The 26,199-nt window shown below is 49.4% G+C and overlaps 1 protein-coding gene and 1 long non-coding RNA gene across 4 annotated transcripts; both read left to right on the top strand.

Moving 5' to 3' along the window:
* Nucleotides 1-1,016: 1,016 nt before the first annotated feature.
* bcl2l1 (BCL2 like 1) lies at nt 1,017-25,192 on the top strand. Of its 3 annotated transcripts, XM_030367117.1 has the most exons (4): nt 1,017-1,182; nt 1,899-1,991; nt 3,538-4,331; nt 23,303-25,192. In XM_030367117.1, exons 3-4 carry the CDS (start codon nt 3,717-3,719, stop codon nt 23,444-23,446), a joined length of 759 nt encoding a protein of 252 aa, XP_030222977.1. In that variant the 5' UTR covers nt 1,017-1,182; nt 1,899-1,991; nt 3,538-3,716; the 3' UTR covers nt 23,447-25,192. The 3 variants fall into 3 exon arrangements, with proteins under 3 accessions (XP_030222977.1, XP_030222961.1, XP_030222968.1); XM_030367101.1 differs by lacking the exon at nt 1,899-1,991 and having other exon boundaries at nt 1,027-1,182; XM_030367108.1 differs by lacking the exons at nt 1,017-1,182; nt 1,899-1,991 and adding an exon at nt 1,260-1,867.
* Nucleotides 19,805-20,763, top strand: LOC115551752 (uncharacterized). The gene is made up of 2 exons (XR_003978240.1): nt 19,805-19,865; nt 20,169-20,763. It is a non-coding gene; the product is annotated as an uncharacterized LOC115551752 (long non-coding RNA).
* Nucleotides 25,193-26,199: the final 1,007 nt, after the last annotated feature.

The following is a 26,199-nucleotide window of genomic DNA, read 5'->3' as shown; positions in this document are numbered from 1 at the left end:
CAGCTGTCAGTGTTCATGTATGGTATGAAAGTATGGCTTGATTCACCTGTTCAGAGTTCACCCAGTCGGCATAGCCTCCCCACTTAAAACACACACACACCGCTGTTTTGCACTTATTGTATGTTATATGTCTTGGCACGTAATGTACATACTCATTGTATGTTGATCGTCCTTGCACTTAAAAATAGTACTTGGCATTTTGCGGCGTCTTTTCCTATCTTTGTTGTATACAGGGAATGGGTTAACCTAGCGGTTGTTAGTTGTTGTTTGGCACTTGGTTCTATGAACATCCTTACTGTACTGACTGCGATATATTTTTATTTTGATCCTGACAAATTTACAATTTGAGTAGTAGGTCGCTCAATTTAAGTTAATTGTATTTGTGGGACAAATGTTGCGTCTGTACTTCCATCAGCGGCCGCGAGGCGCTGTTCGGCAGCTCGCCCTCGGTGCGGAATAGGGTTTTGGGGTAACAAAGGTTGCCCATGGAGATCCGTGACATCCTTTGTTTCGGGAAGTCGGGATGTCAGCCTTGCTTGCTGGGTAGTCCCATTATGGACGTCTATTGAAAATATTTATTTAATAAAAAAAAAAAGCCATTGAAGAAGCATGTGTCTGAACAGGGGAGATGAGACTTGTTCACTGGAATCCGGCCTCACTTATTAAAAAAAGATATTTAAAAGATGATGAAAAATGTCATTATTTTGACCTGAGCTATGGTTAGAATTAAAAAAAATTAAACCAATCTAAACCCAACAAAATGTGACCGGTGAGGGCAAATGTAAAAGACGCAAACAAACCACATGCATGCTTTGTGTGTGTGAAAGGCAGCCATGCCAAAGGTTCAAAGATGTTTTACAATCATTAGTCAATTATCCTTTTTAGACACTTGTATCCACACTCCACAGATACATCATCAATGAGCAGGCAAGGCTTCATAAGGTCATACGCTCCCAACAGTAGTCAGTGGTGACACCCAGAATCGAACCCGCAACCCCCGGGCTGGGAGTCCGGCGCCCTCACCACTCGACTACCCTCTGCTGGTGGGCGGGTCTTTGGGAGCGCTTCCGCCCTGTTCCTTCCTCCTCGCAGGGCCAGTAGCCGGGAATCGCTACCGCTGGACGTGGTTCCTGAAGGGTCCGAGGGGCTACCAGACATGGTGGATTTAGGACCCCGCTACAAGTAAGAACCTCTCCCGGTCTCCGGCGCCTTGGTTTGTTGGTTGCGCGATGCGGAAGGTCGGTACCCGGCGGCTCGCCAGCCAAGGCAACAATGGGACCTTCGATAACCGTCCTTCTGTAACCGCTCGGATCCTCAATTTTCGGAAGGGATTTGACGATTGAATGCAATTCATATCGTATCTTCATTATCACTATATATGAATATAATTTTCGTTTATATACCGTTGTGAGGGGTTGATTCGCGAGTGTGTCTAAGAAGCGGTATTAAAGCCGCGTCCCGACCAACTGACAGCCATGGTCCTCTCGCCGCCATTCTGACGGCGGAAGGCTCTACAGTTAACACAGCTACACCAACGACTGTTTAAGACAGTGTGTGAGTCTTGTTTGGGCGTTCAACCGGGGGCTGTGCACCGGTGGAAGGGTTTTTCTACGTGTCGTATCGGTGGGGGACGGGCGATCTCCGTTACGTAACCGGAGTAGGAGGCGGGAGGCGAGACCTAGGCGTAACCGGAGGAGGCGGGACCTAGCCTGACCGGGGGAGGCGGGACCGATTTTCCAGCCTGGCTAGTTTCCAGCATTTTCAGATTCAGCAGTACAGCAGCAGCTCGTGTCGACACAGATCTGGGACTTTACGGACAGGACAGGCACCCTAGGATATCAGTTTGTGTTGCTTTCGCCGTGCTTTGGTAAGATAACCTCCCTCTATTCTCCCCGTAGGACGGTAGACACTGCGTGGCGCTCCGTGGAGACTATTGTCATCGCTGACCGTGGAGTTAACACGTGTGTGTTCGGGATAAGAGTCGAGTGGAGGTGGGAGTACCTTCCAGATCTTTCTGGACCCCCCCTGACTGGTCGTGGTTGCCTAGGTGACGGGGCTCTGGGCCGTGTCGATCACTAGCAACTCGTCCCGCGAACTCAGATTAATTACATGATGGGGGGCGGCTGTCCCACAAAGGGACCACACTTATCACACCGCCGAGAAGTGTTGGGATTCCTAGAGGGTCGTTAGTGTGTTTACGTGTGTCATTGTGTGTGTTTGTGTCATTTAGTGTATGTATGTGTGAATGTTTGTTGGTTTGTGTGTCTGTTAGTGCGTGTGTCGGTTACTGCGTGTGTGTGTGTGTGCGTGTGCGTGTGCGTGTGTATTGGTATTTGGTACGTATGTGTGTTGGTCAGTGTGTGTGTGTTGGTTGTGTAGTACCAGGGGACGCTCTGACCACGGACACGTGGTCAGAGCCGTGGTTCCAACATGTGGCTGTTGTAAACATCACGTTTACGGGTCCTCTAGTTTGGACCGATAGCCTGTCGGACCCTAAACGTGAAAGCAAGAAAGAAAAGATGAGTTTAGCGACGGATTGCGACTTTCATATCAATAACGATGATGTATTTTATATCACGTGAATTATGCATTTGCGTGGAGTTTCCAGGCTGTCATACATAAGTGCTTATTTTATTACGCCCACGACGCCTTTTTCATAATAAAGGTCAGTTCAGTTGAACCCCACGCACACGCACGAAAGCACACGCACACCCACACACCTTTCACCTGCGTATGTGTTTAAGCTTCCCTTTGTGGGGTGTGTGTGTGTGTGTGTGTCAGTCTCAGAGTAGTTCTGTGTCAGAGATGAAGGTGTGTGTGGGAGTTTGGCGTGCGCGGGATGTTAATGATAGTCTTGTAATGAGTACAATGACAGGAATGTACTGAACGTCAGGTAGTGCCGTCAGGTAAGGGTTTGGTGCGGATTAAGCATGTCCTCCATGTGTTGCATTGTGTGTCGTTGTGCTTGTATCTGTGGTTTACTGCTTGCTGTTCACAATACATGTAGGCTGTTGATGCTAGCAGCATTTATCAAGAGCCACGTCTTATGGTGGCGTTGTGTGTGTGTGTCTTTTTATGGGTTATACTTATTTATAACTTAGCCGAACATAAAATGTGTCCTCAGTTCCATTAATGTATAATATCGCCGAGATATGAATATTAATGGCGCCTTGTGTTTATTTATGTTTAATATTCTACAACAGTCGTAAGGAGTTGAGACCCCTTTGTTTGGAGAGGGTGGGGGGGGGGGGGGGGGTTGTCTGGAGGTACAAGATAACCCCCAAGATGACAGGGTGAAGTCCACACACACACACACACACACACACACACACACACACACACACACTCTATGGTCTAGTTACTCCTGGCCATCTGCTCTATATGTAACTGTCCAATTAAAGAGACGAACTCTGACCCCAACTGTCCACATTTGTACAGTACACACACTCAAGTACACACACACACGATGTATACTGACCTACTCCTAAAGTGTTTTCATTGGTTCTCAACACCGTGACCTTCTGTCTGTCTCCGCAGGCCGTGAGCTGATTGGTCGGCTCCGTGTCGGTCGACGCCCACCCCACCTCGTCTCTCGTGTGAGGAGGATACCAGCAGGGGTCTACCATGTTGGTTTGACCCCCCCCCCCATTCCCCACACAGCGAGTCAGTACCCCCAGCTCCAGGACCCCCCCACCCCCCTTCGTCGGACCGTCACCATGGCGCAACTGGACCCCGCCCGCCCCTTGGTTTCCCAGAACCGCGAGCTGGTGCTGTTCTACATCACGCACAAGCTGGCCCAGAAGAACTTCCCCCTCAACCACCTCACACTGGCGGCCACGCCCCCAAACCGGACTGAGGTGGGCGGGGCCGCACCGGGCCCCGCCCGCGTCCCCGCGCCGCACGCCAACGGCACGCCGAACGGCACCACCACCGCCGCCGCCGCCACGCCCCCCCCATCGCCCCCGCCCACCGCGCCTCCGCCCCGGCGCCAGTCGTCCGCGGAGACGGTCGCCATGGCGGCGGTGAAGGAGGCGCTGCGGGACACGGCGGGCGAGTTCGAGCTGCGCTTCACGCGGGCCTTCAGCGACCTCTCCTCCCAGCTGCACATCACGCCGGCCACCGCCTACCAGAGCTTCGAGAGCGTCATGGACGAGGTGTTCCGCGACGGCGTCAACTGGGGCCGCGTGGTGGGCCTGTTTGCCTTTGGCGGCGCCCTGTGCGTGGAGTGCGTGGAGAAGGAGATGAGCTCCCTGGTTGGGCGCATCGCCGAGTGGATGACGGTGTACCTGGACGTGCACATCCAGCCCTGGATCCAGGCGCAGGGGGGATGGGTGAGTGTCATCGATCACGTACAAACAGAGTTCACGCAGAGAGCCGTGCGGCCGGGGAGATTAACTGGCTTTACTGGTCCGAACGCATCACTGCGGCGCTCGCTGTAGCTCTGTGACTCTCGCTCTCGGCCTCTGTATCTGTATCTCTATCTATATCTCACTGTGCCCTCACTCTGTGTCTCTGTATCTATGTCTCACTCTCTGTATCTCTCACTCTGTCTCTGGATCTCTATCCCATTCTCTCTCTCTGTATCTCTCACTCTGTCTCTCTGTCTCTCACCCTCTTTCTCTGTATCTCTGCGTCTTTTTCTCTGTCTTTCCGTCTGTCTTTCTCTCATTTCAAATTCAATTCAAAGGGCTTTACCGGTTTGGGAAACAGAAATGACCAAAGGTCAAATAAGCTGTTAAAACATAAGACATTTAAATAGTCATAAACCCATCAATAAAAAATCAATAACTAGACTTGAAAAGGCGGTTCAATATAGCAGGAAGGGCATCCTGCCTGGGCATGCCTACGGCAGATAGTGTGGGTCTGTGTATTTATGTGTGTGTCTCCGTGCGTTTATATATAGGTATTTATATGCGTGTGTCTATGTCTATATATCTGTATGCATGTGTCTATGTCTATATGTGTGTGTCTGTCTATCCATATGTGTGCATTGAGGTCAATTCCTTTGTGACGTTGGGGGAGCAGGGAGGGGAGGGGCTGTTTATGTCGGCCTGGGTCGGAGGTCGATCCTGTCCTCTGATTGGACTAGGCTATCAGAGGGCCAGCCCCTATTGGTCACAGGACAGCAGCAGTGTTGTTTTCCATCGTCGGGCTGACATGGAGGGTTGTGTTTGACTGCAATGCGTACCCCACTCCGAGACCAAAGATGGCGGACAGATTATAACATATTTTATCTTATAATATGCAGATGATCCCTCCGGTTGGGAAAAGGTTGATATCTTCACAGCGTGGTTGACGGCGCCAGCGTCAGGGTATGACTGTGTGTGTGAATGCGATCATGAATGTGTGTGTGAATGCTCTGATGCTCTTATTATAGAGCATACGCCTCAAATCTAGGATCGACTTTTTCCTCGCTTCATATTTGCTTTCAAGCCACTCATGTTGCTTGAGGCGGGTATGCAAGCAGATAATTGGCCATTAACTAAATCGAATCTAGCTCCGCCCATTAAAGTTGTAGCATCAGCAAAGCGTCATTTCCATGCAGTCCATTTACCATATATAGTTCATGTACAGTCCACCACTATGAGCACATCGGCCTCAAACCACTTCTGTTCTCAGAAGGCGCTGGCCCCAAACGGGTTCCCAGAAACACGAGCACACTGACGCGGCTGGGCTGGGCTGTCGGTAGCACCTATTAGATCATGGGGAATATATGAAGAATATATGAAGTCATTACACTGAATTACCTAGGCAACGCACGCACACACACACAACAAACTAGGGCTGGGCGATTAATCTAAGTTTTGCGTCAAACGATTTCAAAATTAACATAATGTTTTATTTAATGTCTTATCGAAAGGGCAGAACAGCTGGATACATATCTGTATATTGTTTGGATTGGAAAGTTTTCCTTTTGACCTTTTTGTGTATTTTTTTAAGGCGAATTCTCAAAGTTCCCAGTTACAACGTTTTTTTTGGGAGAGTCATGCTGAATAAACACATATTTTCAAACTCAAAAATAATCGTTTGAATAATCGTGATTTCAATATTGACCAAAATAATTGTGATTATGATTTTTTTTCCATAATCGAGCAGCCCTACAATAAACACTCCATCACTAAGCACACACATTTCACATAATATCGTCGGATGGAAGGTGTATTGGTGGATATATTGAGTGACCCTTCTCTAGATCAAACCTGTACAACTTAATCAGGGATCCAGCAGTCCTACTGTGTTACAGCAGAACTCCTGATCCAGCAGTCCTATTACTATGTAAAAGCAGAACCTCTGATCCAGCTGTACCACTGTGTTTTAGAAGAACTCTTGAAGGGAGATTAAGTGTCGTTCTAGTTTCTACAGTGGCCAGTGTTGCTGTTGTTGCTCGCTGTAAATAGCCATTTTCCCAGCAAATATAAAGCAAAAGCAAATCAATCCTTGATTTGAGGTGCTATCAAGTCTTTAGGTCATTCGTCCAAAGGCTGATCTGCGAGACTAGTACACCCTAGACCAGCCCACCTCCGTTTGGACCAGCGATGACTTGCGGAACCTTATAGTCAAAGAAGGTTGACCCTCCCAAGAGTGGAGTTTCATTCATGCTTTTTAAAGGACGCCGTGTCCTCTTGAATGGCAACCCTGTGCTTTCTAAGGTTGCGTGATTCGGATCGTTGGTTCAAGTGACTCAACTGCGAAAGCTGTTGGAGACATGCCCGGCGGATGAATGGAGACATGCCCGCCGGATGTCCCCTCGCTCACTTCCTCTCCTCGTCGGCCCCCCGTCTGTCTTGTTGCGGTTGTAATTGGCTCTGTTGGCCCCGGGCCCAGAAGGCTCAGGGTCGAGAGTGCCGTCATACCGTTTTTTCCGATCTGCTTTTTTTGGACTGGCTTTTCCGATCTATTTTTCGGACCGATCATTGGGCGGACTTTTCTTGCTGACCTTTCTAAACATATGGTGAGGTCGTACGTTCCTTCGGTCTCAAAGAAGACCGACTTGTTGGACTGATGATTGGGCCGACTTTCAAAGCAACTTTTTTAACCCAATGACGAGGTCGTAGGCTCCTTCAGTCCTGATGGAGCCTACGACCTCGTCATTGGGTTAGAAAAGTCAGTCCATGTGATGTAGTGAACAAGAACCCGGAACGGGTTTTCGGGGGAGCCGTTCTGGTCAGATTTTTGCTCCGGCTCCCCGTTTTTAACCCGGACGGAACGTGACACGTTAGACATTACTGGGTCGTTTAATGGGTACCCAGCGTCTTGTTATTGGGGTGCTGCATTGATGTAAAAATACAGCTGTCGTGGGACACGCACACACACGCACACACGCGCGCACGGACACACACACCCACTACGAGCAGCACATCCAGGCTGAAGGTGAATCCAGACATCGATATGTAACACTACGTGTTGACTCATGTTATATGTTAAATGAAGTGACACAGCCACTCTGCCTTCTGTGGAGACACTGTCTTTCTGGTCCTGGAGGTTGTTTTTACGTTTCCCCCTATAGAGGCAAACTGTAGTTCCCGACCGTGGAAACGGGCCTATCCCAAAGTAGTCCATTGTGTGTTTGTTTGGTCTGCAGAGATGGATGTGTTTGTGGCCGTGAAGGGCTCTCAGTATGTCGCCCCACAGACGCCCTGTTGGTGCAGCCGTGTCTCGGTGTTACAGTGGGGTTTGAGACGTGCTTAAATTCGTGCTCGTCGTCAATGTAGAACGACGTTACACTGCAGTAACGGCTGGACAAAATACCGGACACTGGGGCAAACCGCAATCCCAGCCATTCATAAACGGGGCATTTCATTAAGGTTTTGAATTCAAGTAATGGCAATCAGTGGATTGCGATTGTGAATGTGTGTCTGAACAGAACGGGTTTCTCCTCGTCGATGGTTGTGTGACTCCGCTATCTTATCTCAGTTTAATTTGTAAGAAGTTATCCAAGCCAGTCATCCAAGCTTTGATTGTGCAGTGAAGCACTTTTTCTGACCTTTGGATGCGAGTGGGCGGCATGCGTGGCAAAGATAGAATAGTAACCAAGTAGGGTAGCAGAAGGCCATGGTTAGCTGGTTAGCCCGCTAACCGGTGGCTGTGATCCCCCCCTCCCCCCCAGGTTTACGATAAAGGCACACGCATGTTTTTCCCTTGTGGTTTTTAAAACATTCATCTGACGCCTTGTTCTCTCGCTATGTCCCGCTGTGGCATTCTGCATCATCATTACTTTCTGCCTCTGTTCTGTATCTCTTTCTGTCTCAGTCTCTGACACTCTACTGCTCTCGCTCTCGGTCTCGGTCTCTGTCTCTGTCCCTCTACCGCTCTCGCTCTCGGCCTCTGTCTCTACCGCTCTCGGTCTCGGTCTCTGTCACTCTACCTCTACCGCTCTCGCGCTCGCTCTCGGTCTCTGTCTCTCTGTCTGCAAATGAGGACAGAGGTCCACCTCAATCTGCCTCTCCTCTTCCAATCACCTCCTCTTGCACTCTACCCCCTCCTCTTCCTCGCCCAACCTTCTCCCCCATCCCCGTCTCCTCCTCCTCCCCTCCTCCCCCAGCTCCCCCTAACCTCCTCCTGGTTGATGTAGTCTCCCCTCAACAATTGATGTAGTCTTCCTCTCCCCTCCTGGTGGGGGTAGTCTCTCCTCCTCACCCCTCCTGGTGGGGGTAGTCTCTCCTCCTCCTCACCCCTCCTGGTGGGGGTAGTCTCTCCTCCTCCTCACCCCTCCTGGTGGGGGTAGTCTCTCCTCCTCCTCACCCCTCCCGGTGGGGGTAGTTTCCTCTCCTCCTCACCCCTCCTGGTGGGGGTAGTCTCCTCTCCTCACCCCTCCTGGTGGGGGTAGTCTCCTCCTCCTCACCCCTCCTGGTGGGGGTAGTCTCCTCCTCCTCACCCCTCCTGGTGGGGGTAGTCTCCTCCTCCTCACCACTCCCGGTGGGGGTAGCCTCCCCTCCTCCTAACCCCTCCTGGTGTAGGTAGCCTCCCCTCCTCCTCACCCCTCCTGGTGGGGGTAGTCTCCCCTCCTCCTCACCCCTCCTGGTGGGGGTTGTCTCCTCTCCTCCTCACCCCTCCTGGTGGGGGTAGCCTCCTCTCCTCCTCACCCCTCCTGGTGGGGGTAGTCTCCCCTCCTCCTCACCCCTCCTGGTGGGGGTAGTCTCCCCTCCTCCTCACCCCTCCTGGTGGGGGTAGCCTCCTCTCCTCCTCACCCCTCCTGGTGGGGGTAGTCTCTCCTTCTCCTCACCCCTCCTGGTGGAGGTAGTCTCCCCTCCTCCTCACCCCTCCTGGTGGAGGTAGTCTCTCCTCCTCCTCACCCCTCAGGGGTTGACACTAAGGTTTCAAAAGCACTTGCCCATCGGGCAAGTACAGGTCAGGTTCAACTTGCCCGAATGTAATGTTCACTTGCCCAAATTATAATCAGAATCGTGAACAGGCCTCTTTTTGCCAGGCACCCGGCCTGGTTTTGGGGGGGCTCAGAAAAATTCTCCTAGCTCAGACTGAAGCTGAATGTTAGCTTCAGCACATAAAAAATAACAAACTTCTCTTTGTTTACTTATTTATCGAGCGCTCACATCGTGCCATGAAGTGATTTCAGTCCACCGTTCCAACCTATTAAAGCTAATGCCAAGTTATATGTAGACCTGCATGATTTTATGCAAATGTACATGACTAAATGTCAGAGGTAGTAGCAAAGATATGTCTTTTTAACTTTTAAGTTTCTTGTAGCTCTAACTGAATAATCACAATCGCGTTTCTAGTAGGGTTGTCAGTCACGATACTGGATTTTCTGACTTCAATACTATTCCTGGAAAAAGATCGATATTCTATACCATTTTTGATATCAGGGGAAAAGTTTTGTTCAGGAAAGAACATAACAAAAGTAAATAGATTATATCTCCACAACTGCAAGGGCGATAATGTCATCTTTGGGCCAAAAGAAAGATTGTTGTGCAAGTGAAATATTCAATGGGGATAATACTTGGTTAAAGTGAATAAAGCCATGGAACACAGCATAAGTGGAAGATAACTTTTCCACCCTAAATAATTATCAGTATCAGTTGGTCGTTATCAGTTGGGAGCGCTGTCTTACTATGAGACACAAATAAAGGTAGATATCTTACAATTTTGACGCTTGACACCTCTATTTAAAGTTCAGGGCAATTGAATGCACCAAGCCAAACACTCGCAAATAAATATATGGCCACTAGATTGCGCTGAAGAATATGTTTTCTGATTGAAGGCAATTTACCTATTTCCTAAGAAACCTTCTCTTATTCATTGATTGAAAACACCATGTTAAGTTGCAAAATTTGGCCCAGATACTGGATAATCTGTTTATGGTGGTTTTATTAGATCAGAATCAACTTTGTGGACAAAAATCACAAAGGTAATACTTCATTTTTGGTTGTTAAAAGAAAAGGGGACGTTTTCTTCTTAAGTTGTTATTTGCGAGTTTTAGTCACAGAATGATATGGTTTGGACTGTTGGAATAAGTGGAGGCTCAGCTTTCATGTAATATATAGTTTGTGGGGGTCCAATTTCGTGAAAAAGATCGCTATTGCTGTGTGCATGTGCACAGTTATGAAACCCAAAACCGTGTTCTTGACTTTCCTTGATAATTTGCCTCAATCCAAAGTACTTCCAAACTGCACTCCTCCATCAGTACTCCATTTAACTTCTACCTAAACCGTTCGCGGAGGTGCTGCACTTGAGATGCTAGCTGTGTTGGCTAACCTTTAGCAAATCACTGCCAGAGACCGCACTGCGAGTGAGTGACAGAAGGCGGGGCTATATTCGCACTGAAGCGATGCGTGTCTGTTAACTCGCTTTTCCGAGAGAAAAGAAGACAGCGCGCTGATCAATTGCAAATACTTCTATTTTGTGTGGTTTTGAGGAACAAAAGGTTGTTCTGCCGTTTCTAAAAACATTTGAATAAATAGCTTTTATATTAACATCCACCCAAAATCCACTTGCCCGTTCGGGCAACCAGAAAAAATCTCAACTTGCCCAAACATTTTTTTTACTTGCCCCGGGCAAGCGGGCAACCGTTAGTGTCAACCCCTGCCCCTCCTGGTGGAGGTAGTCTCTCCTCCTCCTCACCCCTCCTGGTGGGGGTAGTCTCTCCTCCTCCTCACCCCTCCTGGTGGAGGTAGTCTCTCCTCCTCCTCACCCCTCCTGGTGGAGGTAATCTCTCCTCCTCCTCACCCCTCCTGGTGGGTGTAGCCTTCCCCCAGGCGTCCCCCCCCCCCTCTCAGTGTGTAATATTGCGGACGCTGGATCTCATATCGGGCGTAACGAGGATTCCGGGGACAAGGAGACGCAGGAGCCACCTAATAACGCTGTTCAATGTTATCTCTCCCCCTCTCCCCCTCTCCTCTCTCCCCCCCGCCCGCCCCCAGCAGCGATGGAGGTGATTACTCTTTAGAGATTGAGGCGCTGGAATAGCGGGTGGGGCGGGGGGCGGGGGGGGGATGTTAGCAGGGTTATTACCAATTACAGATGAATGATGTCCCGACACGCCGCCGGAGTCCCTGTGTTTTCCGTCTTCCTCTTCTCTTCTTTATTCTGGCGCGGACCTCATAAAGACTGAACCTCGTTTAGAGACTTGGATGGTACGGGGAAGGGGGGGGGGGGGGGGGAGCAGGTTAGATTGCAGCCTTAAATACGATAACGTGTGCGTGTGTGTGCGTGTGCGCTCCCAGACGGCAGCTACAGTTGGCGGTTGGAGTGTCCAGACTTGTTGTGATGGGGGAGGGGTGGAGGGGAAAACACCTGAGCTTCCCGCTCCCCTTATTTACTCATGAGCTAATTGGGAATCTCACACACACACACAGATACACACTCTCTCTGGGTCTCTCTCTCTCTCTTTGGGTCTCTCTCTACTTCTCTCTTGGTCTCTCTCTCCCTCTCTCTCTGGGTCTCTCTGTCCCTCTCTCTGGGTCTCTCTCTCACTCTCTCTCTGGGTCTCTCTCTCTCCCTCTCTCTGGGTCTCTCTCCCTCTCTCTGGGTCTCTCTCTCTCTCCCTCTCTCTAGCTCTCTCACTCTCTCTCTCTCTCTCTCTAGGTCTCTCTCTCTCTCCCTCTCTCTGGGCCTCTCTCTAGCTCTCTCCCTCTCTCTGGGTCTCTCTCTCCCTCTCTCTGGGTCTCTCTCTCCCTCTCTGGGTCTCTCTCTCACCCTCTCTCTGGCTCTCTCTCTCCCTCTCTCTGGCTCTCTCTCTCCCTCTCTCTGGCTCTCTCACTCTCTCTCTGGCTCTCTCTCTCCCTCTCTCTGGCTCTCTCACTCTCTCTCTGGGTCTCTCTCTCCCTCTCTCTGGCTCTCTCACTCTCTCTCTGGGTCTCTCACTCTCTCTCTGGGTCTCTCACTCTCTCTCTGGGTCTCTCTCACTCTCTCTCTGGCTCTCACTCTCCCTCTCTCTGGCTCTCTCACTCTCTCTCTGGGTCTCTCTCTCCCTCTCTCTGGCTCTCTCACTCTCTCTCTGGGTCTCTCTCTCCCTCTCTCTGGGTCTCTCTCTCCCTCTCTCTGGGTCTCTATCTCCCTCTCTCTCATTAACATGCTGGTAGGGTATGCGGTTAAATCCTGACCTGTCTGTCAAGGCTCAGGTCCAATAGGAATCAATTCCCCGTGGAGCAATTCAGCCCGCCCCCCCCCATCCATCTCTCTCCCTTCCTCCTCCTACCCCCCCCCCCCCCCCCCCCCGGATCCATTTGTCACCCTTTCCTTTTTCTGCTTTCATTAATCTCTCCCTCTCCCTGTCTCTTCCTCTCTCGCTCTCTCTCTCTCTCTCTCTCTCTCTGGCTCTTTGTCTCTCTGCCGCTCTCTTTCTCTGTCTCTTCCTCATTCCTTCTCTGTTTCTCTGCCTCTTCCTCATTCCTTCTCTGTTTCTCTGCCTCTGTTTCTCTGCCTCTGTTTTTCTGTCTTTCTCTGTCCCTCTGCCTCTGTTTCTCTGTCTTTCTCTGTCTCTCTGCCTCTGTTTCTCTGTCTCCTTCTCTGTCTCTCTGCCTCTGTTTCTCTGTCTCTTTCCTTCTCTGCCTCTGTGTCTCTGTCTCACTGTCTCTGTCTCTGACACCCAGACAGACATGATGGATAGAGAGAGAGAGTCGCCCCATCAGTCCTCTCTCCTCTAGCCTGAGTCTCTCCCCCCCCCTGGCTCGGGGGGGGGGGAGGCACGGCCGCATGTCTCTTCTCCCATCCCCCCTCTTGCCCTTATCAATGGCTTACGATCAATCAATAAACGCTTTCTCCTGCCATGGGTACCATCGATTATCCTCTTCCTCTCTCCTTCTTCTTTCTCACTCCACCTCTCTTCCTCATCAGCACCTCCCTCTCCTCCTCATCTGCTCCCTCTCCTCATCTCCACCTCCCTCTCCTCCTCATCTCCTCCCTCTCATCTCCTCATATCCTCCCCATCTCCTCCTCCCTCTCCTCATCTCCTCCTCAACTCCTCCTCCCTCTCCTCATCTCCTCCTCCCTCTCCTCATCTCCTCCTCCCTCTCCTCATCTCCTCCTCATCTCCTCCATCTCCTCCTCCCTCTCCTCCTCATCTCCACTTCCCCCTTGTCCTCCTGTCTCCAGTCATGACTCCTCCCACTCGCAGCTCCCTGCCTTCCCAGGCGACCAATGGGCATGCAGCTCTGTGTCGCTGTGTTTGTGTTGAGAATCCTTTGTCTGGGCGCCGGACCTTCGTTACCTTTTTGTTTTCGTTGTAGGTTGAAGGCTCGTGACGGACTGAGCGCGCTCAGTTAATGGGCTGGCGTGCGTGTGATGCATTGTGGGTCGTAACCTTTCGTTCTGCAGTGGCGAGCAGTGAGGGAGGGGGGGGGGGGGGGGGGGGGGGGGGTGAGACGAGCATATGACCACCGATAACAAAGGACTGCACACACAATTAAACGTACACACACATTGCACGCACACACTCACGCATACACACACACGCATAATAATTGTAATTGAGTGTCCAGCCACACCTGGTGTTTTATGCAGGATTAAAATCCTCGTTGAGCAGTAAAGTCAACACCATGAAATGGACACGATCGCCCAGACTTTATCTCATTTGCTGTTCTGCGCTAATACAAACACAGACACTCAAAAACACACGCGTCTATGTTTACCATCAATGGAGATCAATGATGTGGCTTTTGTGGGTGCTTCACCACTAAGTGCTTTGTGTGTGATGCTAACTGGGTTTATGGGGAACACCATGCTAGATGTCTTTATGAGCTACCATTAAGCCAACTGGTTCATTGGGACTGAGACCACTATGCTACCTGGATTTATAGGGACTGGTGTAGAAACACTAGCGGGCCTCATGGAGATTTATCCAGCAACGCTTGGTGTGTGTGTGTCTGTGTGTCTCTGTGTGTGTGTGTCAGTGTCAGAAGGATGACAGCCAACAGATGATTCTGTCGCCTCTGGTTCCGCAAGGACCACTCCCACTGACGAGCTGCGTCTCTGTGCCCTAATAAAACCCCACTCTGTGACAGCGACTCTGACGGTTTACTCTAGCTCTGCTGATGGATTCGACACACACACACGCACGCAGGCACGCACGCACGCACACTGACACACCCCTCTGGCGATGGCTAGCAGTCTGGCAGGAGGCAGTGTAGAGCATCACCAGAGCCCAGGTGACGGAGGCTTCAGCTGTGACTCAGCATGATGTCCATCTGTCTCCCAGGTGAGGCTGCGGTGTGTGTGTGTGTGTGTGTGTGTGTGTCTGTCTGTGTGGTCTACCACGTGTGTGTGGTTGTGTTTCCCCCGTTGAGACGACATGAAAACCCCTCCTCTTCATGAACTGCATCATTCTATTTTCCTCCCTCTCTCTCTTCCACCCACGCCTTTTCCCTTCACCATTATTACCATGTTCTCCCTCTCGCTCTCTCTCCCTCTCAGTCCCTCTCACCTCCCCGTTGTCTTCCACTCCGTCTCTCACCCTCTCTCACTCCTCTCGCTCCCTTTCAGTCCCTCTCACCTCCCTCTCTCATCAATCTCTCCCCTTTGCTTCAGTCTCTTTCGCTCTTATTGAAGTTAAGGTAGAAGTTAAGGTAAGGTATAACTTAATGTAGGGTATAAATTAAGTTAAGGTATAAGATAAGTTATGGTAAGCAGCAAGTAAAGGTCAGTAGTCGAAGTATACAAAAACAGAAGATATATAATTTTTTATGTTTCTCAAATTAAATTTAAACTACAAAATAATATACAGAATACATGTCTCTATACCCTCCTAGTATTAATAGTGAAGCTATAATCCAGATCTGGGAAATCTTTGCCGGATATCCAGTGAGGTAATGTGCAGGATTAGAGTGAGTAAGTCTGCTTCCAGGAACTTGGATTGGATCAGTGGATGAGATGAGATCTGGATGATGATGATGTTGAGGCTGACTTCCAATCAGTCAAATCACCCTGACCCTGCGATGCAGTTCGTTATTCACACAGACAAAACACACACTCACACAACACACGCACCCCTTGTGATCTTTGAGTGGTCTTCCCTCGGGATGACATCATTGCCCTGGGATGATATCACTTTGGGGGCCAAAGGTTTTCAGAAGTTTCAACACACACGCGCACACACACACGCAGTGACCCCTTCCTCCCGGTCTGATGCTAGTGAATGTCGGACCCCTCGATCACGCTGTGTAATGGATTGATGTCTTGTGTTGATCCGGCGATGCGTGTGTGTGTTTGCTCATGGGTCTCTGGCACTAGTCCGGGTCTGGGTCGACTGCCCCGGGCAGCTGGCCAGGGGGGGGGCCAGCGAGAGACTGCGGCCGCCGGGCGGGAACGTTCCGGGCGGGAACGCTATCTGATAGAAACGACAACAAACACCAACTGTATCTGTGGAGCACTTTAAAAACACAGTTGACGGAGTGTTTTAACAAGCAACAGTCTCACACACACACAGCGGTCATTTGCCGCCCGGCACGGGCCGTAACCGCGGTCACCGGGGGACCAGCCTGAGTTCTGTTTTCCCTGTTAATCCGCCAGTTCGCTTTCATTTCCCCCCCTCCTGCATTACCATAGAAACACTGGCGCACTTGCCTCGGTGTGACTCAGCATTCTGTGTGTGTGTGCGTGTGTGTGTGTGTGTGTGTGTCCTTATTCTGGACCTCACTGGTTCAATGTGGATTGATTCCCTTTCTAAACAATCTCGCACACATGCGCACACACACAGTGCTGCATGGGCACATTTTTGTGTGTACTTGTATTGTGTGTATGATTGTTGTCAGCATCGTCCAATCAGAAGCCGGAACAGGCCTCTGAGCGTTGTTCTGGAACCGTTGGTGTTTGTTAAAGGCCTAGTTGCTCTCTCACTCTCGCACGCCCGTACACAATCACTCCAACTCCAAGGCTAGGCATGCCCGTACACAATCAATCCAAGGCTAGGCTGCTTCACTAAGACCACAACCAACCACAAGGCCTTCATAACCATGCAATATGCCGAAGCCGGAAAGGACATGCGCACAGTCGCACGCTAGTCTAAAGACTAGCCTCTTACCATAAGTTAGAATGGACGCAAATTGTGTGATCGATAGTCTGGTTTAGCTTTCGCTTGCTATCCGTTTTTAGTATGACTTCTCAACATTACGTCTTTCTTCTGTTAGGCGCACATGGCTAATTTGCACGCATGTGTCTAGTTTTACTGTGATGTATTTTGTGTATGTCCAGTCAGACTTCAGCATCGAAGTTGGTTTCGCGATAGTTGTATTTGCTTCCTTACTGTTAGCCAATCATGTGTCTGGCACACATTTCGATACTGCCCCTAAAATCTATTGGCTCTTACGGTTACGTAAGGCGTAAACAAGGTTTCGATCATCTAAATCGACCAATCCCCGGCCGAATTATTAGCCTGCGTAACAGGATGTAGCTCAGGAGAGCTACATCAGGAGAGCTACCTCCGGTAGTGGCCTCTTTACGCACGCATTCTGACGAGTACTGAGTAAAAATCAAAAGAAAAATCCAAAACTGTTAAATGTTTGTGATGATCCCAGATAATGACATAAAAGTGAAATATATAGTTCAGTACATCAAAAACTTCAAATGGCAAAGATGGTGCCAAAATGTGCCAAAATGACCAATTTAGAGAGTCCGCCTAAGTAGTAGTCATTACTAAAACCTCTAATTTTGCTCTGCTTAACTTTATGATGATCAAACTTTGCAGAGATGATGTTCACACCTTGTGCTTTAATAGGTTGCAACGGTGGACTGAAATCACTTCATGGCACGATGTGACCGCTCGATAAATAAGTAAACAAAGGGAAGTTTGTTATTTTTTAAACACATGTGTGGAAGCTAACATTCAGCTTCAGTCTGAGCTAGGATGATTTTTCTGAGCCCCCCCAAAACCAGGCCGGGTGCCTGGCAAAAAGAGGCCTGTTCAAGATTCTGATTATAATTTGGGCAAGTGAACATCACATTCGGGCAAGTTGAACCTGACCTGTACTTGCCCGATGGGCAAGTGCTTTTGAAACCTTAATGTCAACCCCTGCAATAGATAACAGTTTAAATATTTATTACCAACAAGAAAATTGCACAAATTTGTTGGAAAATAAACCCTGCTACACAGCCTTTAAGGTTAGGTAACGGTTTGATGTGGTAACGGTTGAGCCACCTTTCTGGGAGAGCATTGCATCATGGGTAGTAATCACTTCCAGTAAAGTGTGTCACTGTGTGTTTCAGAAGCCTGACCTGGTCCGGATCAATGTGTTCACTAAGAGGAGCAGAGGGAAGGACCCAACGATTGTAATGGTTGAAAAGACACCATCCCTGAAACCGCTGATTGTTGATTTATTAATCAGATACTAAAAACCCAACATCCTGTCTTTTGACTACGTCTCCTTCGGTATTTCCTTTTGCGTAAACCGGCAGAGGAAATCGATTTTAATCTCGGGGCCTAATGATTAAAGAGAGGGGGGGGGGGGGGGTTTGTCAACAGGGGGGAGCCATGTGTCTCCGGCCTGATCTGACACTGAGACTCTGTGTTCTCTGTTTGCAACACTTCCCGTCCGAGGGTTGAGTCAGTGACCGGCCGGTCACTCCCGTAGGTGGGGGTGGGGGGGGCTCTGGCAGCTGCTGTCTCTCGTCTCTGTGGCAGTCAGTGTTCTGAGGGGCCTGACTCACTGAGACGCCATCTTGGTTCTAACGGGTCTTATTCACTGAGCCGCCATCTTGGTTCTAACGGGCCATATTCACTGAGCCGCCATCTTGGTTCTAACGGGCCATATTCACTACGCCGTTAACTTGGTTCTAACGGGCCATATTCACTGAGCCGCCATCTTGGTTCTAATGGGCCTTCGTCACTGAGCCGCCATCTTGGTTCTAACGGGCCTTCGTCACTGAGACGCCATCTTGGTTCGAACCGCTAGCTGGCTGGGGGAACTGGATGACGCATTTTGTTTAGCTAGTTGCGTATTTGTGTAGTTATCTTTCAGATAACTTTGTGCGTGCGAGCTTGTTTGTGGCTGTGTGTGCTTCATAGGCCGTATCAAGTACATACCATGAGGTGCATGCTAAATTACCCCCATGTAATGTGTGCGGTGTCTGCTTTGTGCTTTAAGGAGGCCTTGGGGAGAAAACAAACAAACACTGACTTGTTCCAATGATAGCATCTGTTACTTAGCTGGAGTTAAGCTATCTGTAGTTAGCCAGCATGTATACATCTATACAGGCTGTTAAAGCGATCTGCTATAGCGGTAAAGCTAACCGATGTTAGCTTGTTGTGGTAAAGTCATCTACGTTGTTTGGCTAGCTGGCCAGTGTGAGGCTAGTCTGTGTGGTTAGCTGGCCAGTGTTAAGCTAGTCTGCTTAGTTAGCCAGCCAGTGTGGAGCTAGTCTGCGTGGGCTAGCTAGCCAGTGTGAAAATAGTCTGCGTGGGCTAGCGAGGCAGCTGACCTGGAGCGTGACATCACATTCTGTTCGCTCAGTCTGTGCGTCCCCAATTGGTGGGACTGGCTTGGTAACCATGACAACAGACGGGGGCTGCATCATCGAGGAGGATGGAGGGAGCCATAGAGATATTAAAATGATACCAGTCTTATGATGCACATAATGTTATGCTGTGACGGATGAAGTCTGTCCATTCCCTTTTGTTATTTAATCAACTTCATGAACCCACTTTTGTCGGAATAGAATCAGAATGGAATGTAAGTTAGGTTTATAATGAGGGACCTTCACGATCTGATGGTGAACGACAAATCGAAGACCACCATAAGCCCCCCTCCATGACAACACAACACGACACAAAGAAAACACAACACAGCACGACCCATCTCAAAGACAACAAATGGTGGTCCTCTCTTGGGGGGGGGGGGGGGGGGGTCCAGCCAGGTCGGTCGGCTCCAGGGCCCAACACCCCCAGTAGCATGCCCAGACTTGTTCACTGCTCTTGGGCCCGGCCGGTACACGCCCCCCCCCCCACACCCCCCACACCCACATTCTTCCACGTCCTGCAGGGAGGGGGGAGCACACCCATTGGTGACACATCTGTGTGGTGTGTGTGGTGTGTGTGTGTGTGTGTGAGTGTTGTGCGTGTGTGTGCGCTAGTGAGTCATTTATATGTCATATGTCATTCAGTAGCGGGTAGGGGTTAGACAGTACAGAGACAGGTCATTAAGGAGCAGGTAGGGGTTAGACTGTACAGAGACAGGTCATTAAGGACCAGGTAGGGGTTAGACAGTACAGAGACAGGTCATTGAGGAGCAGGTAGGGGTTAGACAGTACAGAGGCAGGTCATTGAGGAGCAGGTAGGGGTTAGACAGTACAGAGGCAGGTCATTAAGGAGCAGGTAGGGGTTAGATAGTACAGAGACAGGTCATTAAGGAGCAGGTAAGGGTTAGACAGTACAGAGACGGGTCATTGAGGAGCAGGTAGGTGTTAGACTACAGAGACAGGTCATCAAGGAGCAGGTAGGGGTTAGACAGTGCAAAGACAGGTCATTGAGGAGCAGGTAGGGGTTGAGACAGTGCAGAGACAGGTCATTAAGGAGCAGGTAGGGGTTAGACAGTACAGAGACAGGTCATTAAGGAGCAGGTAGGGGTAAGACTGTACAGAGACAGGTCATTGAGGAGCAGGTAGGGGTTGAGACAGTACAGAGACAGGTCATTAAGGAGCAGGTAGGGGTTAGACAGTACAGTCTGTACTGTCTAACCCCTACCTGCTCCTTAATGACCTGTCTCTGTACTGTACAGAGATAGGTCATTAAGGAGCAGGTAGGGGTTGGGGGTTAATCTTGCTCTAGAATGCCTAAAGGTTAATATATGGACATTGGGGATCTAACCCAGAACCTTTTGGCTGAGAGTCAAACACCCTCACCACTAGTTGTTTATTTCCGTGCGTTATCGGGAACGTACCCGGACCTATGGTAACTATTGTTGAGAAACAGTGTTGCCATAGAAATGTTTTGCAGTTGACGTAATCTAATATCAACTTGAAGATTGAACGAAAGTGTGTTAGAATAGCTCTGGCTTCCTTCCTTCTTCGCGCTCTCTCCCCACTGGGCGAGCTGCCAGGTCACCGTGATGCAGTCTTTCTCAACATCCTTTATTCATAAAAGCTGAAGCTTCCTCCTTTGTCTTCTCTGGTGGCCATCGCCCCTGCACTAGACTCTCAGCGCTGACGCTAACAGAGCTGACGCTAACAGAGCTGACGCTAACAGAACTGACGCTAACAGAGCTGACGCTAACAGAACTGACGCTAAAAGAGCCGACGCTAACCGAGCTAATGATAAACCGAGCTGACGCTAACCGAGCTAATGATAAACAGAGCTGACGCTAACAGAGCTGACGCTAACCGAGCTAATGATAAACCGAGCTGACGCTAACAGAGCTGCAGCCAACAGAGCTAATTCTAGCTGAGCTCGGGCCCGCACTACAAGGCCGGTTGTGGTCTGGTTCTGTCCTGTGGTGAGCCGTGCATCCCAACAGGCTCCACGTGACCCATGACCCGAGGTCCTTACTGACCCGTGGAGACCTCATGAGTCACAGGGCTTGGGTCAGTGTCTGCACTCACGTCCTCCGATTCTCTGTCGATCCGGTCACATGTCGACGCCTCCGGGTCACATGGTTTATGTCCTGGAACACGGACACTGCTGATGAGGTTACTTCCTCTGGAATGTTCCAATCTGCCTCACTGTGGAATGTTGCTCGCTCCACTTCTCTCACTACGCACTGTAAACAAGGAGCTAGATCAGGATTCTTATCCAGATTGAACTTTGCTCTGTTCACACTGTAAACAAGGAGCCAGATCAGGATTCTTATCCAGATTGAACTTCGCTCTGTTCACACTGTGTACAAGGAGCTGGATCCGGACTCAGATCCAAATTTAACTACTCTCTGTTCACACTGTGTGTTCACATTTTGTAAAAGGAGCTGGATTAGGATTCAGATCCAGACTGAACTACTCTCTGTTCACACTTTTTACAAGGAGCTGAATCAGGATTCAGATCCAGGTGGAACAACTCTCTGTTCACACTGGATACAGATCAGGTTCAGTAACAAGTACAGCCATCTCTTTGAGCCACTTCACATGTGGCAGTAGGTCTGACACCTGACCTGGAATTTAACCGATGGTTTCAGTGGTGTTGCATAATATCAGTCGATCCAAAACACCCACGCACCGTCCTGTCTGCTGACACATGATGCCTGGCAGCGATAGCAGGTCATGGGGGAGCAGCGTCGGATTCGGGTCCCATGACGAGGAATGTAGAAGGACAGTGGTGGGAATGCATTCTGAGGAGGTTAAGAGAGAGTAGGAGGGAGTGTTTCACAACATGACTCAAGGAATGCTCCTCTGGAATGAGACGCCCACGTTTCCTCAGCAACAAACACACACCCTGTGGACCTCGCTGTTGGTCAGGGTCGGTGCGCTACAAAGAAGGCTTTGTCTGGAGCACTCTGCGTTGTTTAGCATTAACCGTACTCTAACTGACTAAACACCATTTATACACTCGTATAGGTACAGTGGACTATCGACCAGTTCAATTCCGGGGCGTACGTCGCACGGGTTGGGTCAATACTATTGACCTTGTCTTATGTTATGTCCACTGGCGCCTCCCGGTGGACGCACGGAGAACTCCATGTTATGGTTTCTACCAGGAAGGGGCGGGTTCTATCGTGAACCGCAGCCAACTGGGTCAAAGATTGCAGAGGCTCAAATCTCTTGTTCTTTGCTGGAAGCCATGCAGTGTTTTGATGTGTGTAGAATATGAAAACATGTTTTGAGTGAAGTTCATGTTTCTCGCCATGCGTTTGATGGTAGTTTGGTACTTCCCATGATCAATACAAACTGTCGGGTAATTCCTGTGAGAACTGGGGAGGGTACGGCTGGCCTGTTGCTCGTGGTCTGTCACCATGGTAACCCGAAGATGAGCGAGACTAGACCTTCACAGGGAATCCACCCTGTGTGTGTGTGTGTGTGTGTGTTTGTGTGCGTGTTGCTAGCTTTCACATAGTGCATTGGTTTTAAAGGTTGCTCTGTCATTCTGTTGGGTCAGCTTAAAGGGCAATATTGGCATGGGAAATGTACATTTACTCTGCAAAAATTCAGTGATTACATTAACACTATCTAAACCAGGGGTCCGCAACCCTAGAAAGTGGTGTTTTAAGATTGGACATATGTAATTAAAAAATTTTAAGCCCATGTTGCAAATATAACAACAAAAAAAAAACATTTAAAATGTTGATGAGTGATTGTGGACAACCATAGGGAAATAATACAATTCCAGGGCTTCTTGAAATGTTTTTGGTTGCTGTGTCATAATTCAGCTTAATATTTAATATATTGTTGCTTAAGGCACACTCATTAATGAGAAAATGTCAAACTGGCACTGCTTGTTGAAGAGGTTACTGACCCCTCATCTAAACTATGTAAAAATGTATAGACGGAGGAGAATTCTCAATTACAGGGTTACGGGAAAGTGTAAAGATCAGAGTTAAAATTGCCAATTTAAAAGATAGGTGTCATATGAACTCCACTACTCTTTATTATACTCTAAATATATTTATTTATTCCAACACCCCTCTTATTCACCTATTGTATGTTGTACGTCCTTGCACTTAAAAATAATACTAGGATAAGATGCTACACAATGCTATCTTTGTTTTAAACACGGAATGGGTTAACATAGCGATTGTTAGAGCGTGGCATTTGGATCTATGAACATCCTTACTGCACCGACAGCGATATGTTGTTGTTTTCTCTTTCTTCTGAAAAATGTACTTATTGTTGGTCGATTTTGGATAAAAGCATCCAATTGACCTAAATGTATTTAAATTGACTTTCTCCCTCTCTCCCTCTCTCCCTTCCTCCCTCCCCCTATCTCTCTCTCCAGGAGCGTTTCTCCGAGGTGTTTGGGAAGGACGCGGCGGCCGAGAGCCGGCGTTCCCAGGAGAGCTTCAGGAAGTGGTTCCTGGCGGGGATGACCCTGTTCACGGGGGTCGTGGTGGGGTCACTCTTCGCCCAGAAACGCCTCTGAACCCCACGATGAAGATGAAGACCTCCACACCTCCATGTCCTGCACGACATAGTGCAAATGAAGGCTTTTATTTTGGCGTCTCATCCTCGCCACGCCCTCCTCTCTCGCCCGCGCCTTTATTTTGAAGAGTAGTTGACTTTGTTTTGTCCTGCTGTTGATTGGCTCTCATCGTTGCCGCCGTTGCTGTTTGCTGGTGATGTCACACTCAACGGACTAAACCAGGAAGAGGAGGAGCCAACCCAGGAGGAGGAGGAGGGGCTAAATATGAAAGGAGGGGGGGGCACTAATGGAGGAAGACTAGGAGTTCAGTGAGAAGATGAGGAGTGAGGAAAAGTAGCTGTTTTGGTCATCCTTTCCCGCTTGCAGACCCCCGATGGGCACGATGACCCCGACCCCCTGCCGAACACCTAACCCTAACCCTAACACACAGATGGACAGGAAGTGATGTCAGGGCGAGGAGGCAGGAAGTGATGTCAGGGGGAGGAGGGAGGGAGGGAGGAGGGGGGAACGATTCCCTGTCGTTGACTTTTGATTTTAACTCCTTCTCACACGGTGTGCCCCAGTTTACATTTTTATCCTATTAATTCAACATTTTTCTTTCTTAAAAGACAAATTAATAAAAGCTGTTTTTGCCAGGCCCTTTGTAACTGTAATTATGTGTTCCCCTTCCCCCTCCCTCTCACCCCCACCCCAGGGTAGTATTGTTTGTGCCATATAGATCACTTTCTGTTCGGGGGGGGGGGTTCAGGGTCTGGGTGGTGTAGTTTATGGGGCTGTTGTGATTCATTTTAGTCCCTGTCATCTGTGTTCACCATAAATCAGAAATCACCTGTTTCTCCCAGATGCAAGTTATTAGAACCTGGGTTATTAAATCTCTGTGTTCCCCCAGAGCTTGTTCCACACTTTCGTACGTCTGTCTAGTCTTTATTTTGGAAGGCTTGAATTTGGTCTGTTCGCTGCTTGCCATGTTTTTTTTCTTTCATTTTTATTGAAACATGCAGTTCATATGCATATACTGCATGGTTGTCGATGGCCAAAGCTACTAGCGTGTCAGGCTAGTACGGGGGGGGCCGTGGTGGATACGGGCAGGGCACTTTTCCCAAAGTGAAGGCTGCAACCTTGCTAGAACACTTAGCTTGTGGAAATGAGGCTAGAGTGCTGGCTAGAGTGCTGCCTAGCGTTTGTAGCATTCAGAGTTTGGGACGACCTGTGTAAAAAAATCACACGGGTTAATATTTTGCATTTACATGATTAATCTATAAAAAGCAGTACGGCACAAAATATTTCTGAAAACGTTCAAAAACTTCACTTGTGTAAAGCAACGGGTATTGCTTTCCAGACGCAATTTGTAAATACCCCACGAAGCGTGTGAACACAAAGGATTGTGGGTATTTTGGCTCGTTGAGACACGAAAAGGGCGCGAATTTCCGAGCGTGCTTGTCGGTGTTCTATGACGTAGCATCCGTAAAAGGGCGGCCGTTGAGCATGCTTTCTTCACTTTGGGAAACAGCCCAGAGGGCGTCTGGTCTACCCTGTCGCCCCAACTGTAGCTCTAGGAAGGACAAACACGTACAGTAGCCGGTAGGGGACCGAAGGCCATGTCCCGAGTGAACCAGGAAATGCACGCGAATCCCTCTGGTTGAGGGGAAGAGAGAGGTTGTGTCAGTTGGGGTTAGTTTACTTTTAGAGGCTGTCTTAATTGACAAGTCGGCAATAAAGTGTGAAACCCTGTGTGATCTTTTAACATTTTCCTTAGTTTCATGTTAATCAAGAATTACCGCACACTTGAGTGAATGTCAGAAATCTCTGTGCGATCAGTAGCATAACCAGCACCAATTAAAGAATTATCATAGCGGTTTGTTCAAACTATTTGGAAATTAGCGACAACGGCATGATTTCAGTCATTCGATCGGACCGATCTGTTTTGTTTTTAATTATTTAATTTTCCAACTGGTGAATCTTCCTCTACCCCAGCAATCAATCACGTGGCTCAGCCACAGCTGGGGCACCTGTCTCTCTCTCACACACACACACACACACACACACACACACACACACACACACACACACACACACACACACACACAGCAGATAAATCAGACGGCTCTGCTTCACACTTCCTCTGGCAGCTCGTTAATGAGGAGGAGGAAGTCAGGACAGCTGAAGAAGAGGAGGCTGAGGGGAGACAGGGAGGCGGGGCACTAGCGTGATCGACAGCAGCCCCCTCCCTTCCTCATGTAGAGCACTCGGGGGGGGGGGGGGGGGGGGGGGGGGGGGGGGGGGGGGGGGGGGGGGGGGGGGGGGGGGGGGGGGGGGGGGGGGGGGGAGGAGACAGACAAACCGTCCTCCATGGATCTCTAATACCTTCCCTGATGTCTGCAGTCCACTCACTAGGCCTACTATATTTCCTTCATCACACACAAGCACAAACACGCGTGCGCTTCTCAGTACGGTACATCATGTAGTCCACACCGTCATAAACCTCCTTGGTTGCTGGTGCTCACGCCAATTACAATTCTAATCACACACACCACTCATCTCTCCCCCCATTCCTCTTGCCCGACCTCCCCATCACCCTGGCTAACACCATTAACCTCCCTCCACCCCGTTATTTATTTATATTTGTTTCCATGTCGTAGTCCCCACTTCCCCTATTGGGCTGAGCACTGCCAGCTCCCATCCATCCCACTAGTTGAAGCCAAGGCCTTCTCAGAAGCATTCCAGTCCCGTATTAGATCTATTTTTCTACTGTA

The sequence above is a fragment of the Gadus morhua genome, chromosome 1, assembly GCF_902167405.1.
Source record: "Gadus morhua chromosome 1, gadMor3.0, whole genome shotgun sequence".
NCBI classification, from domain to species: domain Eukaryota; kingdom Metazoa; phylum Chordata; class Actinopteri; order Gadiformes; family Gadidae; genus Gadus; species Gadus morhua.
This window is presented reverse-complemented; position numbering and strand designations above follow the sequence as displayed.